This window comes from Panulirus ornatus, chromosome 46, assembly GCF_036320965.1.
Source record: "Panulirus ornatus isolate Po-2019 chromosome 46, ASM3632096v1, whole genome shotgun sequence".
NCBI classification, from domain to species: domain Eukaryota; kingdom Metazoa; phylum Arthropoda; class Malacostraca; order Decapoda; family Palinuridae; genus Panulirus; species Panulirus ornatus.
In genome coordinates this window covers 40,260,995-40,278,265 of record NC_092269.1, presented here as the reverse complement: position 1 = coordinate 40,278,265, position 17,271 = coordinate 40,260,995, and the positions used below count along the sequence as shown (strand labels likewise).

Sequence of the window (17,271 nt, the reverse complement as noted above, 5' to 3'; positions counted from 1 at the left end):
CGGTACGATCCTTGATCACGACGGTACGATCCTTGATCACGACGGTACGATCCTTGATCACGACGGTACGGTCCTTGATCACGACGGTACGATCCTTGATCACGACGGTACGATCCGTGCCTGAGCAGGACGATGCGGTCCTTGATCACGACGGTACGATCCTTGATCACGACGGTACGATCCTTGATCACGACGGTACGATCCTTGATCACGACGGTACGATCCTTGATCACGACGGTACGATCCTTGATCACGACGGTACGGTCCTTGATCACGACGGTACGGTCCTTGATCACGACGGTACGATCCTTGATCACGACGGTACGATCCTTGATCACGACGGTACGATCCTTGATCACGACGGTACGGTCCTTGATCACGACGGTACGATCCTTGATCACGACGGTACGATCCGTGCCTGAGCAGGACGATGCGGTCCTTGATCACGACGGTACGATCCTTGATCACGACGGTACGGTCCTTGATCACGACGGTACGATCCTTGATCACGACGGTACGATCCGTGCCTGAGCAGGACGATGCGATCCTTGAGTTCGACGGTTTGTTTGACCTTCGAGCACGAAGGTACCACCCTCAGGTTTGGTACCTCGAGCTTTGAGCTGGGCTGTAAGGCCATCCTGCACACGACTCGTACTGTCGTGCTCAACGATGGCACCGTCGTGCTGCAGGGTTGTGCCGGTGTGCTTAAGGGTCATACCGTCGTGCTCGAGGGTCCTACCGTCGTACTTAAGGACTACACGATGTAGACCGAGAGGTTAAGCTGCTGACGTAGTTTTACATATTAGGATGTTACCAATAGACTGGGGCATCTTAAGTCTTCGAACACTGAGACGCTTCACATGACAGGTATGTGGCTGACACTCTGAGTGCATCCGTTAACGGTGAGTACATCGTCAGGGTATACAGGATACGTAAGTGCCTCTGTAGAATCAGTGGTTTACTACCCTTCATTATGCAGCTACAGGAAGTTCTAAGAACATAAGATAACTGTTGAGAAATGAGAGAACTCGGAGCCTTGCTTAGAACTAAGGACCTGTTGGTGGTAGACTGCTTGTAAACTGGGATACCCAGGGTGACTCGGTCAGCGACTGGAAGTTTACGAAGTTCAGATATACACAGACAGTGGTAAAGTGTAGGTAGACGAGTCCCAGCTGTTGCGTGGTGAACACAGTAGAAGTATGGATGATAAGACTGTTCACATATTGATATCCTGAACAGAACACGAGGATGAACACATCAGTAAAGACGATTGATGTTTGTCACAAGAAAGGGTCCAGAGAACACGGCCTCTACTCCCACTGGTGCCTAAGGTGTACGTATCTTGTTGCACTTATTTGGACGTGATCAAGTACGTACCCCTAATAAAGCCTATGTACTGAAAAAGCATATCCCTAAAACATTTGTCTTTGAAATACACACAAATTCCTTTTGAGAACAATATCACTGAAAAACACGTCTCCAGTATTTAAGGTACGAATATTGTTACAGCATTTGATTTGGAAAGACAGTTTTAGGAAAGTATTGAAGACCATATTGAGCAAAACTGGAACTTAAGAAAATATAAGTACTCGTAGGTGTACGTGTGTGTGTGTGTGTGTGTGAGGGACTGTAGGAGCATAGAGAGATCCTGATTAAGCTGTGGCTACTGGTGTGTATAGATGTGTATACATATGGCTTATGTATGAACAGGTGTGTGATGGGTCACAAGAGTATGGGAGTGTCCAGCATCGTGTAAGTGTACTTAATGTCTTGATGAGAATGGTCAAGACTACACCTAACTTGAGGTAGTGTGTAGTGTTGCTGCTCCCCGGCCTGTGTGTAGGAGTCTCACCTGGTAGGAGTAAGTGATTACTGCTCATGTGTTATGGGAGGAAATGTACACTCAGTGTTGCCCTAGAAGTGTGTGTGTGTGTGTGTGTGTGTGTGTGTGTGTGTGTGTGTGTGTGTGTGTGTGTGTGTGTGTGTGTGTGTGTGTGTGTGTGTGTGTGTATGGTTAACGTGGACAGAATGACATTCAGTGGAAGTGGCAGAGAAGCCAGTGAGGAGTAACAGATCAAGATGTTACATTTTCTCCCTGGAGCAGCCGGTAACAGGAGAGACCTTGATAACGTAGACATGACGTGTACGGTCATATTACACAGGTCGCCGCTGGTAAGAGGAAAAGATGAACACCGTAGTGAGGGGGGAAGGAGGAGGGAAGGTTTCTAGTGTTTTGAGGGGGGATTTCATTTTCGTTTTTGAGCCGTGGTTGCAACCAATGATGGCCCCCTCTAGCCACGGAACTGACTCTGAGGTAGGAGTTAGTAGAGATGTGAAATGCATGATGCATAAGGAGAGGTTACTGACTATGTTAATATTGATGAATCTGATGATCTGAAGTTCGTTTCATGTGACAGAAATCTGAGAAGGTCGCCACGCACTGCCCTTGTGTAGCCTGTGAGAGTGGACAGGTCGGGCTGTGGCGATGCCTCTTCGGCTACGCAGTTGAGGTGCTGGAAGCGTTTAGTTAGAGGGGAATTGTGAAAGGAAAGGTCAGTACATGTTGTCATGTGGTGACGATAAAGCTGAGTGTGTCGGCAGATGGTTGGGATGAGGGTGTGTCGGTATGTAGCCAAGAATGAGTTGTGTAGTGATGTTCTCTGTTAAATTAATCACTTTCGATTAAGATGAATACCCATGCCACTAGATGCAGGTGAAGACGTGTGATCATACCAGAAGAAGAGCTGTTTGTGGCACACATAGAAAAGGAAAAAAGTGGTACTCCGATCACGCCCTCTTTAAAAGTCCGTAGAGTACACTGAAGACCTTTGATTTGTTACTACACTTAACAGTAAGTTTATCTACATCTTTTATTATAACTCTCTAGATAGGCATTACCACTCTGGGAGACGGAACAACATACACCACGATGGCTGGACACTACCACCGCCGCCACGTTCTTACCCCTAAAGCAAGAGAGTGTTCGAGTGAGTGGCGATAGAGAGGACGTCCGCTTTCAACTGATTATCACACAAAAATAAGGATCCTCGGTTTGTGAAATCACAGTGCCACCAGCTGTCCTCTTGCGCTTCCAGAGCAGCGGCAGCAGCAGCGGCGCAGAGGGGGTCGACGGTCCCACGTTTTCCTTCATGCCTGCACGGAGAGAAACCGCTGACGTAAGCCATCCTCTCGGGGGGCGTAGGTAGGTAGAGTCTTTGACTTCACAAGGTGTTTTTCAAGACCTTTTTTTTTTTCCTTCATTTTGGACCGCCAGCCAGGTAGTCATACGAGGTTTGATGGACGTCTTGAGACCACCACAGGTGTCAGGACTCAACCCACACCAGTGTCTCAGACGTTTTCTGCGATTTTCCAAGACGTATTTCTTGTGATCCAGCAGTTGTCGGTGATTGTCTTTATGAGTTGTCCACCACGAGTGAGTCTCCACCGTGCCACGCCCGGTAACACAACTCCGGAAGGACGGACTCATACAGCACAGGACCTTGCCCGCCCTTCGTTTTCTTCCGTCCTGAAGAGGATTCCACCGTAAAGGACGACCGAGACAGAACATCCGGTTTGTTATTGCTGCTCAGAATTGGAAAACAAAAAAGTGGGAAAGCTGAAGGTGGCCTTACAGCCTCGAGAAGAGGAAGACAGCCTCCCGACTGCATCCTACTGTTCCTAGTGCCTCCTCTGTAGCATTGCCACGTATATATATATATATATATATATATATATATATATATATATATATATATATATATATATATATATATATAATTTTTGACGTTAATTCTAGTATCACTTCTTAGAACGCCATAAAACAAAGCCAGTCGCTAATTGTTGTGTTGTCTAGGCCGTGATAAAAGGACTGGTATAGTTGGAGTAGCTTGGGGGGGAGGATGGTGTGGGCGAGTGTGAGTGGCCGCCAGGTGGACTGGGGAACCTAGAAGGAGGCACTGTTGGGGTGACGTCACAGCAGGACACACAGCCTGCTCCGTAGTTTGTTACAGGCCTTGCCGTGTGGCCTGGCCCGTCCACTACCCTCCTCCTGCAACACAAGAGCGAGCGTTACTTTGCTGAGTGTGTGGACAGAAGTAATGTACCAGTTATCATGTTACCCAAAATTTGAGATTGTTGATGTGAATATTCTCATCGTAGTTTAAAAATGTTGTCATCCTAAGACATTCGACATTAAGGAATATATTGTTTAGGTCTGTCATAGACCCTGTGCCTGGTGTTGTGTTAGTGTTTGGCTGGTCATGCTGCCGGCTGCACGTGTTTCAGAGGGTGAGCCCGTGGTGCTTGACAGGCAATGATGTTCGTTGTAGAGAAACTGTCCAGTGTTTGTGGTCACTTTAAGGCGGGTGGCTCGCAGCTCTGGTATGTAGGAGTCATAAGTCCCTCTCTTTACTGAAGGAGTGGAACAAGTCCTTCGCTTACCTGTTAGCTTCACACCCGTCCACATGTGGCGGTCGTACCTGTGAGGCCTGGCGGGAGACCGGAGCGGAGGAGGCAGCCACCTCGTCCTTGGGGGACATACGTGTGGGCCTCTGGTCAGTGGAGGAGTCCATGACGCGGTCCAGACGCTTCTCCACCGATCGCCGCTTCCCGCCACCCTTCAGCGCCCGCGCCCCCCGCAGGGCCGAACTCAGGCCGAGGCGCCCACGCCCGCGCTCGCCTTCCGCCTGCAACATGTATCATAATGTTACCATACTTACATAAACCTGGCTCCTCGTGTACACGTATATTCCTACATAAGGCGCTATGTACACATGACCGTCGTAAGTGTTCCTACGGAGACGTCCACGTGTGTGTGTGTGTGTGTGTGTGTGTGTGTGTGTGTGTGTGTGTGTGTGTGTGGGGTAGTAATAAACCCGTGAGGAACGACCACGTTTCCTGGCCCTCAACCATCGTGGTTTATGAGGGTGGGGCCTCACAGTGCTGGGTGAGGTCAGAGGTCAGTTTTCGTTTTAATTGGGTGGTTAGGAAGGGAGGAGGAAGGGTTTGGCCAGGTGTGGGTAAGACAGTACAGATGTTTGGTGAGGCTCTTGCTGAGGAGTGTGGGGTGTGGGAGGGAGAGTCTGACCGAGATGTATTATTGATGTCTTCATGTTGTACCCCCGGCAGACTGGGCGAGGGTTGTATGTGACGGTTGTGTTGTTGCTTGTTCGTTTAGGAAGGAGACTGGCCGAGTTAAGCAAAGCATAGTTCACTGTGTACAGCGAGGGATGGATGGTGCCTCTGTTACTGTGTTGAGGAGCCACGTGTGTTCCATATCTGTATCATCATCGAGATCTTGGAATACGTCTGTAGCTGTACCTTACAGACGAGGTTACACTGGCCAGCTTTAGTAGCTGTAATATTGGCAACACTACTTTAAGAAAAGCATGGCTCACCCGAGCTTGCATGGCTGACCTGAAGTCTTTGCCTGCATGAACGGGTGCACTTCATCATCAGAGCAGCTTGGCCTACCTCATGTACCTGCTGGGTGTCGCTTACCTTATTGGGTGATCCTGACGGACCCTGGGACGCGTGTGGCTTGGGGTTTAGGGTGATCTTACTGAGCACTGGAAAGATAACAACGCCACGTTACTGGTCTGCTGAGAAACATGACTTCCATGTTATTCTCTCTCTCTCTCTCTCTCTCTCTCTCTCTCTCTCTCTCTCTCTCTCTCTCTCTCTCTCTCTCTCCAAACACTGGGGTCAAATTGGTTTAACACTTATAGAGTTTTGCTTCCTGACGCGCAGCCCGAGCTTAAATCTCTCCCAAGCAAAACAAAGAATTTCTTTTAACATGTTTAAGTGAACCCAGTTGGAATACCTTGTTGGGAGAGCCGGAAGTAACTGACCAATGGCCTTGACTCTGATTTCGATGGTACATACATACATACATACATACATACATACATACATACATACATACATACATACATACATACTTACATACATACATACATACTTACGTCTTTATATAAACGGATACTCACTTGTACATATTGGGAAAATCTCAACAGTTTCCTCTTAGGTACAAAGATGGCAGGAGTGACTTACACCGTTGTGTATATGATCTGTCTGTCCTTAACAGTGACGGACGGTAACCCAAGTGGTCCAGGTCTTGAGGAAGGAACCAGGTCTTAAAGAGCGGACCAGTTCCCAGGGAGGGATCCATGACTTGGGGGAAGGTTTACAAGCGCGCTACATGATCCTGACCAAGGCACCCGGTCATGCGGAACGGACCAGTTCCCCAGGAGTGAACCATGGGTTTGCGGAGGTGTACAAGGAAGAACCATCTTGTCGAAGAACAGTTCCCTGAAGAACCTCATCCGGTACATGAGGAACATAACGTCATCCTGGTGTTAGCTGAATGTTCTCCTGGATCTGTACCTACTCTGGTCCCTGGACCACTACCTACTGCCGCTAATGGGCCACTACCTACTGCCGCTAGTGGGCCACTACCTACTGCCGCTAGTGGACCACTACCTACCCTGGACTAGTACCTGGTGCCGCCGCTGTACTAGTTTCATGAGTACCAAACGTACCGTCCAGATTATTCCTCTCGACTGGTCTCTCGATGTACTCATGGTCGATCCAGGTGAGGCCCATGTCCACCTGCTCGGCCAGACGCTTCCACTGCTCGTGGTTGCGTGCGCAGCCGTCGTGCAGCGGCTTCACCCACGGGAACGACTCCGACAGCGCCTGTGCAGGGAGGGAACGCCCCACGTTACCAAGGCTGGGTCGTACACACCACAAGGTCTGGCTCATGCGAAAAAGGAGACAGTGATTATTGTGTGCTTTGTTAATGACCTGCTTTCTCTCTCTACATGTCTGGTTATGCTTTGGTTAGCTGCAGAAGTGGTGTCAGGTAACAGTAGTTGGAACAAGATTACGTAGCCGAAGTATTAAGTAACAACACCAAGTAGCAAAACCGCTGTCTAGTAACGAGCAGGAGCAGGATCAAGCAGCAGAGGACCGAGGCTGGACAGTATCAGTAGTAATACAACAGCAGGAGGATCACCAAGTGCGAAGAGGAAATAGGCAGGTAGTAGTAGCACGTAGCAGTAGCAGTATCAGGAACGGCAATCGTCAGCAGGAGAATCGCGAAACAGTAGCAGAAGAAAGAGGAGGAAGGAGAAGTAATAGGATCAAGCAACAGATGCAGGAGCATGCAAAACAGATCCTAAGGTGTAGCAGTGGCAGCAGAAGTAGCAGAAATAACAAGATATGTTCACTTTACGCAGAAGCAGCGGTATCAGGGCGGTGTCAGGAGGGGAGCAAAACCTTGAGGTTCTTACCTTATATAAAGGTAGGCAGATAACTTCGATGAACCCAACCTGCATTTTAGGCAGTTCGTCTTTCTTCTCTCGGTCCATCATTGCCTGGGAAGAGTACATGGTTTACGTGGGTGGGCTTTGAGAGAGTACATGGACATTAGTTGGATGTTAGATGGGCCATAAGTGGGTGTAGGTAGTATTTATGGCTGTTAGGTGTATGCTAATCTTGGGAAGTTCCTGTGAAATGATGATGCGAGAAAACATGGTCTCGTGTGTGGAGGGTGTACGTGTGTGGAGGGTGTACATGGGTGGAGGGTGTACGTGTGTGGAGGGTGTACATGGGTGGAGGGTGTACATGGGTGGAGGGTGTACATGTGTGGAGGGTGTACATGGGTGGAGGGTGTACATGGGTGGAGGGTGTACGTGGGTGGAGGGTGTACATGGGTGGAGGGTGTACGTGGGTGGAGGGTGTACATGGGTGGAGGGTGTACGTGGGTGGAGGGTGTACATGGGTGGAGGGTGTACGTGGGTGGAGGGTGTACATGGGTGGAGGGTGTACGTGGGTGGAGAGTGTACGTGAGTGCCGGGCACATGTGGGAGGAGATGAAAGGTAGTTGTGCATGACGGGAGGACTGTGATGTGAGGTCAGTGTATGGGAGGGATTTGGTAAAGCGCGTAATGATTTTACTCTAAGGATATTCATTTAGATATTTTCTCTTATACTGTAGACTAACACACAGGAGTGTCTTGTGACGCACACACACACTCGTCTTGTAGACCACAACCCAACTGTGTTGTGACTTTCTCTCGAGACAAGTTGCCTCACTTAACACTTCTTATCATCAAACCTAAACATTATTATGTACAACTTCTTCCATCTATTTGTCCTCGGAGCACAAGATGATGATGCACGTCAACCTACAGGAAGTGCACGGCTCTGCTGGTGCTGGTGGCGCTGCTGGAGGCTAACAACGCTGGTGCCAGTCATGCAGTGTCGAGCCTGACTCACCTGCCCAGGCCTCCAGCGATGCTCTCCTCGCCAGTGCAGTCATGGCTGGACCCGCCCGCCACAATGCCTTCCTCATCGTCAGTATGGAACACACTCGTGCCTCCCCAGCAGTTGTGCCCCCACAGTTTGTGTTCTCTCATGGTAGTGTTGTGTGTCGTGCCTCGCGGGGACGTGTGTGCTGGGAGAAGTCGTGATGCTGGGTCGTGGGAGAAGTCGTGATGCTGGGTCGTGATGGTGGCGTCTGGCGGTCGTGCTGGCGCAGGTCGTACGAGTGCTGGTGTGTTTACTCACACAGGCGAGCCTTGTGTGTGTGTGTGTGTGTGTGTGTGTGTGTGTGTGTGTGTTCCATGTCTTGATTCTTTTGTATGTATGCACATACACTCCCTAGCCTACGCCAGGTACCCATGCTGTTGACTAATCCTCAGGGGAGGGTGAACAGCTAGGTGGACTGTGTACGGTCTTCTGCGACCAGGATTCGAACGTGTGATCCCAGGCGGCCCGAGCATGCGTGACGGTCACTAGCGCTAACCGCTACACCTGGGTGGTCCATGTGTGTGTGTGTGTGTGTGTGTGTGTGTGTGTGTGTGTGTGTGTGTGTGTGTGTGTGTAAGGATGCAGTGTGTACTGTGTCACTTGATTCCTATGTAAACAGTGAGGGGTCCAGTGTTTACCTAGGACCGTAGGATCTGCCCATCCCCAGGCGCCGTGCTCGCCACACCCTAGCTCCTTCTACATCTACCCTCGCCAGGGACCTTGTTCCTCATTGATCTCCACACCCCAGCACCCTATCCCTTCCCCAGGCGTCACGGTGTTAGTGATCTTTCCCCAGCTCCCTCTTACCTCCCCAGGCGCCACGCTCCTCACTGTTCTCCTCACCCCTCCTGTACCACAGCTCTTGCCATAGCTCCCTCCCTCGCCTCGCTCACAGAGGTCTCTTTCTCCGTCACTCATCTCTCCCCATCTTCACCAGTTCCTCCCTGACCCGCGTCATTCGTGCCATTATAACGGCAAAGTACATTCATAATACAGTGATAATGAAGCAGAGTGATCCCACTGTGTCACTCCAGACTTGGACAGGTGAGGTGTCTGGAACATGACCAGGTGAGGCAGCTCGGGCTCTTAACGTGCTGTATGTAACTGTCAAAAAAAAAAAAAAAGCGGATCATGGAAAAGCAACTCGAATACGTTTTAGAATTACCATCAAATTTTCACGTTAGAGTAAACCGTTCGTAAATAAAGGAATATTCATAGATATGACAGTATACGAGACGCTGATGTAAACTCTCTCTCTCTCTCTCTCTCTCTCTCTCTCTCTCTCTCTCTCTCTCTCTCTCTCTCTCTCTCTCTCTCTGACATTGTCGCAGTTGATAATTAGTGGATGAGTCAGGCGGAAGAGAGTAGGTTGTGCAGGAGGGGTTGTTGTGGCCGGCCCGCCTCTATGCGCTTGGCATCCGACATGCGGAATAGCTTTGCGGTTCAGTATCATGTTTACGTGGTACGGATATGGCGTCTGCGCTGTGTGTGTGTGTGTGTGTGTGTGTGTGTGTGTGTGTGTAGGGGCCGTCCTGGCTCTGTGGTGTCGTGTCTGCAATCTTGGTTTGGTATCTTGTTCGCAGGCACTGACAACCTCAGTTATATCCATCATTCCTCAGATAATTAGAAAATAAACAGCGAGATACTTATTACTCACAACGACCATGACACATTAGGACAGTAATGGAGAGGATCTAAGCTACATCAGGCAGTTTTTATCGTGGCGAGGGGAACACGACGGCCTAATGCCCGAGGTGTGGCGAGGGATTTTCGTTGTCTCAGGGAAGGCGAAGTAGAGGGGCCATCACTCTCACCGTCAGTAGTCAGCCGCTTTCTCCGTGAGTCCTTATCCTGTTGGCCTTACCCTAAGCCCAGGACTCGCGTCCTTCGAGGACTTGGTTGTTTGGATGAGCTCAGGACTCGCGTCCTTCGAGGACTTGGTTGTTTGGATGAGCTCAGGACTCGCGTCCTTCGAGGACTTGGTTGTTTGGATGAGATTTTCGTCAGGAAAGAGAACCCCTTGTGGACCGCGACGCCCCACCGGCAGATGATGACCCCGGATGGTCGACAGGTGACGCCTGAGTTAAGATGACAACCCGGATAAGGTGAGTCAGAACAACATAGCAGTGAAGGCTGGGTTATAGAAAGGCTAGATTAGGATGGGCCGAGTCAGTAACACAGGAGGGATGGCTAGGTTGTAGGTAATGCAGGAGTCTGGTCTACATCAGCCAACCAACACCCACTACACCAGGACATCTTCCTCCGGCTGTGTCGTGCCATATGAAGTTGAAAGTGGCAAGCTCTTGGATCAAAACCTGAAATATACAAATCATTACTGATTTTCGAGTATCTTTTTTTTGAGTTTGATGAAGTTGTTTTGTACGTACGCGTAGCAGGGGCCACTTGGATGGAACAGGAAGAATGTAAAGAGCTTTATACCTTTAAGATTTAGAACAGAATGTTGGCCTTTGTTACTGAGGGGATGAAAATGCCTTTCTCAGAAATACAGATTTCTGGGCTACCCAGTGTCACTCATGCTTTAGCTTTACGTCCACCTGCAGACCCTGGGTTCTCCTTCGTCCTTCCGTGTGCGTGGTCCTGCAGAGCCCCTGGTGGAGCTTCGAGGCTCCGGCCAGTAGGAGGCAGCACATACGCGGTCCGGCTGGGCCGGGATCCGGTTACCGGACGAGAGCGGACTATCTGATGTTTACAAAACCGGGATCTTACATAATACCAACAGAAATATCAGTCACGCGATGGCTATGGTTATTAGGGGTGTTTGCTGGCCCTAGTTGTGTGGGGTGAGTGGTGGCCCTGGTTGCGTGGGGCGAGTGGTGGCCCTGGTTGCGTGGGGTGAGTGGTGGCCCTGGTTGTGTGGGGCGCGTGGTGGCCCTGGTCGTGTGGGGCGCGTGGTGGCCCTGGTTGTGTGGGGCGAGTGGTGGCCCTGGTTGTGTGGGGTGAGTGGTGGCCCTGGGCGTGTTGGTGGCCAGCGGCAGATGGTGGCGGACGTCTGAGAGTGTGGGGTGTCGTGAGACAAGTGGCCAGTGTTGTACATCACATCAGGGTATTCCCGAACATAACAGTCGGGAAGTTGTGAGTCGTGACGCGTGTGTTCAGAAGAAACACAAGTTGATAGAGAAGCCAGTGTGGTGTACACCCCACTACCACTAGTATAATGACGGTGTTTCTTGCTTCATAATTGCTGCACAGTTAATGAGAAGAACAGTTGTTTTAATGAGCTGTGAGATAGAGAAATGCAAATTATATCTTCCATATTTTAAGCAGTTTTCTAAAGAGGACGATGTGGGTCGTTCTGAGAGGCACAGAAAATGTATTTAAGATGAGAAAACTTATGAATATTTGCATAATTGTTGCGGTGTGTGTGTGTGTGTGTGTGTGTGTGTGTGTTGAGGAGGAAAATCTGAACCTCCCCCAGCGCTCACGACGACCCTGGCGCCGCTGGGATGTACGCGTCTCCTGCCTGGGTTTTCAGGGGCAACACGACACATCCCACAGCCCCTGGGGGTCGCCTGATGCATCATCACCTGGGCGACGACGGAGCGCTCCCCTCCTCCACCTCGTGACACCAGGGATGTTGCAGGTCTTCCTGAGGGGAATGTTTTTCCCAGCAACACAAAGTGTCCCTCTGCTAGATGTAAGTCGCTGATTGTAGCAGGATGTCTGTGGAGCACGAGTGGTGAGACGGGGTAATGTACGTGTGTGTGTGTGTGTGTGTGTGTGTGTCCGCCTGACTGCATGACCCCACCCTGGGCAGGGACGAGCACCCTGCTCCCTCACAGGTCAATCTTTACATCATCCTCGGATGTGTGCTGAACAACCTTATCTGTCCCCCTTGTCTCTATCCGGATTTGTAGTTTGCTTCTCTCTCTCTCTCTCTCTCTCTCTCTCTCTCTCTCTCTCTCTCTCTCTCTCTCTCTCTCTCTCTCTTTAGATTATATATACATATGAGAGACTGATTGACATACATAACATATACGACATAATGAAGAAGGTAAACATAAAGGAATATATTAATGAGTCGTCAGTGTGGGGCGTGCCACCACGAGCCGTACATAGAGCGAGAGTTAAGCTCCAAGTTGAGCCTGGCGGCACTTTACACGATACCCAGGCCGGGGGGGTCAGGGTGCGGCGTGACATGAAGGGTGTCACCTCACCCCATTAGACATGTGATCCGGGGAAACGCCGGCACACCCTCCTCCCCTGTGGCTTGGGTGAGCTCCAAGGATTGGTGAAGGTAATGACGGCGGTGGGAAGAGGCCACGTTGGGGAGGCATGTGTAATGACCGGTGTAGGTCGCCACCGTTGGGTATGGCCATCCTAACATGGCACTACCGCTGTGAGGTCGTCATGTTACGTTTGCGCTGGCTTTGTTGCCGTACACTAACCCCTTCACCTCTACGGTACGACCCTGGGTATGACGACGTGGTCAGAGGCCCGGATGTTATACACAGAGATCGTATTTTCATGTTCAGAGGTCGTGGTGTCGTGTTCAAGGGTCGTCATGTCGTGCTCAGTGGTCGCATCGTCGTGCACAGGGGTCGTACAGTAAGGTTCGAGTGGTTGTTGTTCTAAGCGTCTCGGGAAATAGATGTTTGTTTTTCAAGCTGTTGGGTTTCCCAGGGTCGCCAGTACCGCGCCCCGCCCCGCCCCGCCACGCCCCGCCACGCCACGCCACGCCACCAGCCTTCTTGGAACCCTGTGAAAACTTCCCGGCGGTAAACCTCAGCTGGGGCTGGGTCGGGCAGCAGTGATAACACGGGCAGGACATACCAGCTGTGCCCGGGGGTCACCATGGGATCATGGGGTCACTTAATCATGAACATGATCGCTACACTGGATTAGTTACGCTTCTTTGTTACTCTTCGTTACCCAAACATCTGATGTTAGATCGATGTTCTGGGGAACATCCTGGTAACGGATCGTAACGGGGTGACCATCGTCACCTCCCGGAGGTGTCATGGTAACGATGGGGTTGGGGGTTCGTCACCACGGTGGGGTTGTGGGGGGTTCCTGACCACCACCACTGGGTGGGGAGGGGTTAGCCTACTCACCACGGGCTGCTCGTTCAGCTGCAGGCGCTCTAGATCGCCCTGCTCGAAGAACTCGTCGGCCACCAGCTTGGCCGTCTTGTGCTGCTCCTCCCAGGGCTTGGCGATGGCCGACACGTCGCACGCCGTCATCATCATCCCGCACAACACTGCCGGAAGCCACACCAGGTCAGCCCAGGTCATGCCAGGGACGGTACTACCGGGCACACGAGGTCATCCCAGGTCGTCGGGGGACAACACAGGTGATCGGACCTCGTGAGCTTGACGGTATCGATCCTTTGGTATGATAGCCTGGCTTTTGACCTGACCTTGTGGGGGGCCATCGTACTCAAAGGTCGTACCGTCTTGCTCGAGGGTCGTGCCGGTGTAACCGAAGGAGTTACAAAAAGTATGAATTAAAGCAGGTGTGTCAGTTTAAATGTGACTGAATCTATGTATCGGATAAACGGGACGTCAATAGTTCTTGGTCACTGTACGTCAGGTTGGACCATACCAACGGATAACATGTATGACATGATAACATGTAGAGGGGGTCAGATGAAAGAAGACACTCCAGTTAACAGATGTTGTTGTTGTGCCCATGTTCTAACACTTCCTCTGTACTCAAAGTAAAACCTGTACTCAAATACAACCTGTACTCACGCTGCTTCTTCCCCTCGCTCTGCCAGTCGAACTCGCCGTTGTCGGAGAGTTCCAGGAAGGTGTTCTTCTTCTTGAAGTACATGGCCATGTCCGTGCTGAGGATGGCGTTCTCCAGCAGCGTCATGACCCGACGGTAGTCCTCCGGGGACAGCGACTGGCCACAGAACACCTCCGTCAGACTGGTTGTTACGTAGGGGCGGGAAGGCTTAAGGGGGAGGGGGGGGGGGACCTGAGAGTTTGTTAGAAAGCTGGGGAAAGGTTGTTAGAGAGGTAGGAGGGTGAAGAGGGGATCTGAGATGTTGTTAGAGAGAGGAGGATCAGAAAGGGCTGTGGAAGGTTGTTAGAGTCAGTAGAGGTGCACAGAGGTTGTTCGAGAGCTAGACAGGGGGACTAATGGGGGCTGTTAGAGAGCAAGCGTTGGTTATAAAGGTTCGTAATGGGTCATATGCAGAGTGAAGTGATGAGGATGCACCCAGGAGTTGTTTGATGGGAGGAGGTGATCCGTGGGGACTTGGGAGACACCAAGGGAGGGAGGGGAGGACCTGAGAGATTAGTAGAAACAGTGATTGTGGCGTGTTCGAGGGAGAGCTGAGGGACTCATCAGGACAGTGATGAAGGGAGGGGACCTGAGAGTCGTGTTTTTACCATTAATGATGATTTACGAGTATTTTTTTCTTCTTTTTTAAGGAAGAAAATCTGTTAGTGAGGAATGTCTCAGATGACTGGAGTAGCTCGGTTAGATTACATTGTTTCTGTCGTAACTCTAAGAAAAAGTCTACATACATACACACATATATATATATTTATCCTCATCAGATGTTTACGTTACTTTAATCTGTATCAGTACGCAGGTGTACTAAGTTATAACTCGTATTTTGGGTTTGGTTAAAGGTTATTAATCGTGTGTTCGTCAAGATGGACGTACGTGTCCCGGTCTGAGCCACCTGGAATATGTTGTTGGAGTCCTGGGAGAGGATCATGACGCACTGGTCAAAGTGGTGGTGCTCCATGGTGGAGGTGGAGTACAGGATGGCCAGCGGGCTGTCCGTCTTGGTCTGGAAGCTGTTGTTGGTGCCCCTGTGGTCCAGGTCGTGACACAGGCAGGCCACCAGCAGGCCCAGCATCTGCCGGTAGTAAGGTAGGATGTGCCACGTGAATCACCAGGAGTGCAGGAGGTGTTGCGTGGTGTGAGGGGAAAGGTGGTGTGTCAGGAAGTACTGTGTTCGCACACACACACACACACACACACACACACACACACACACACACAGGTAGGTAGATAGATAGATAGATAGATAGAGAGAGAGAGAGAGAGAGAGAGAGAGAGAGAGAGAGAGAGAGAGAGAGAGAGAGAGAGAGAGAGATTGTGATTGTTAGATGGTAGATGTAGCGTGGCCACCTGGAGGAGGGGGTCGTGCTGGGGCTCGCTCAGCTGTTGTATCAGCTACAGCTGGAAGCAGCTTGTGAACAGTGAAGCGTACAGATGGACGAGTAGATTGAGACGTAGGAGTGTGGTTTGATATCGAGTTGAACAGATATTGTGTTATCCCCAGACCTGTGTGTCACTTGGAAGATATCTCATGATAGTCACATTGATCACGTTGCTCAGAATTGAACAAAAAATAGTCGTACTTAATGTAATTTAATAGTAAATTTAACATAAGTTAACTTAACATGCAGCTTAAAGCAAAGCCCAACTCTGCAACATAAACTCCTCGTGCAGTGGATGTGTTTATGGTTAGCCAGGAAACACGTCGTAAAATATTGCCATGAAAGAGAGAGCACGATGAAGTTGAATGGTCTCGTTCATACTGGACCAGACCTGACCACGCTTTCTCTGTACTGGTTTAGTGGATTGATATTGATACGCCGTTTGATTACTGCCACGAGGAGGCTGAAGGAGGCGTTGGTTTTTGGTCAGCATTCATCGTGAGGCTGAGCAGCACAGGTGCATCCATGCAGACCCTAGTGTTTCTGCATGTCTGCTCACACTTCATCATGACCAGAGATTTACAATGTCTCTCCACCCACGTCTGCCAAGAGCCTACACACTATCTTCCATATTAACTAAGGGTCTTCAAGCAGATATGAATATATTCGCCACCTGCAGCATCTGTTGACACTGTACACAAGTATTTTCCTCTTGGTCGTAAATAAGAGATAATTGACTGCTATTAATTTCTCTGTGAGTCACCGAGATCAGTGTTAACGAAGGCTGTGTTGGTGGGACGGAGTAGAGGGCCGGAGCACTTGCTGCTGCCGTGTGTGTCCTGAATACTGCATTGTACACCATCGAGGTTCTGGGAAGCTAACGCCATCATCACTGCTTTCATTCATCATCTTTTTTTCTCCATGTTGTTGTTGTTGTTGTTGTTGTTGTTGTTATGGTATATAACTATAATCATTGTATGCATGAATGAATTTCCTCGAGGCAGGTCTTCCGTCACATCTCTACCTACACCCGTACCATATGCCTGCCACACTTTTTTTTTGTTATCCACACCTGCCGTGTACCCCACCCGCCAGCATACATTCCATACATAACGTTACAACAGATGATGAAAATTCATAAACGTGATTGGCATCGTTAGAAAACGTGAAGTAATGTTAGCAGTAGTTAGGTAGCTTTGAGTGAACTCTGGTCTGGTCATGATTCACAAGTGTCTTATGACTGGAAAGTAAGGATTGATAGCCAAATATATTGTGAAGTGAAATGACAACTTGAGTCTGTGATTGCTTTTGGTGTTTGTTAAGAGAAGAGACTTTTACACCCATGTTGCCCCCGTCTTCTAAAATTGTATGAATGTACACTTTACTCCTACACACACACACACACACACACACACACACACACACACACACACACACACACACACACACACACACACACACACACACTTGCCTATGCCAAGCACCCATTTTATCGACCAGTTCTTAACGGAGGATGAACAGCTGGATGGACTGTGGACCGGCTACCGCGACCATGTTTCGAACCCTAGACAGGTTTTGATCCCAGGTGTGTGTGTGTGTGTGTGTGTGTGTGTGTGTGTGTGTGTGTGTGTGTGTGTGTCTAACCTCTAGGTCGGTCATGAAGCGTTCCATCTTGCCAGTCTTGAGCATGGCGAACATGGTCTGAGCGACGGTGACAGCATGCCTCCAGTTGTGGTACTTCACCAGCCGGTAGTTCTTCTTCACGCTCAGCAGCCACCGGCACAACACCTGCAACACAGGTGTATGGTCACAACAC

General features: G+C 50.0%; 2 protein-coding genes across 5 annotated transcripts in view; one reads left to right on the top strand and one right to left on the bottom strand.

Moving 5' to 3' along the window:
• The window catches only part of LOC139763286 (uncharacterized), a 407,190-nt gene that overhangs the window by 86,692 nt on the left and 303,227 nt on the right, over positions 1 to 17,271 (top strand). The window lies entirely within an intron of this gene.
• Positions 426 to 17,271, bottom strand: part of Pde6 (phosphodiesterase 6) — a 160,033-nt gene continuing 143,187 nt past the window's right edge. The window contains exons 18-26 of one of the 2 annotated variants that reach the window (XM_071689238.1): positions 17,100 to 17,243; positions 14,969 to 15,148; positions 14,025 to 14,178; positions 13,386 to 13,531; positions 7,293 to 7,376; positions 6,540 to 6,696; positions 5,500 to 5,567; positions 4,479 to 4,685; positions 426 to 4,048 (exon numbers count right to left, since the gene is read on the bottom strand). In XM_071689238.1, the coding sequence (XP_071545339.1) occupies positions 3,971 to 4,048; positions 4,479 to 4,685; positions 5,500 to 5,567; positions 6,540 to 6,696; positions 7,293 to 7,376; positions 13,386 to 13,531; positions 14,025 to 14,178; positions 14,969 to 15,148; positions 17,100 to 17,243 (1,218 nt within the window). In that variant the 3' untranslated portion in view covers positions 426 to 3,970. Of the gene's footprint in view, positions 4,049 to 4,478; positions 4,686 to 5,499; positions 5,568 to 6,539; positions 6,697 to 7,292; positions 7,377 to 13,385; positions 13,532 to 14,024; positions 14,179 to 14,949; positions 15,149 to 17,099; positions 17,244 to 17,271 lie in introns of those variants that run through there. The other variant, XM_071689239.1, reaches the window with a different exon arrangement.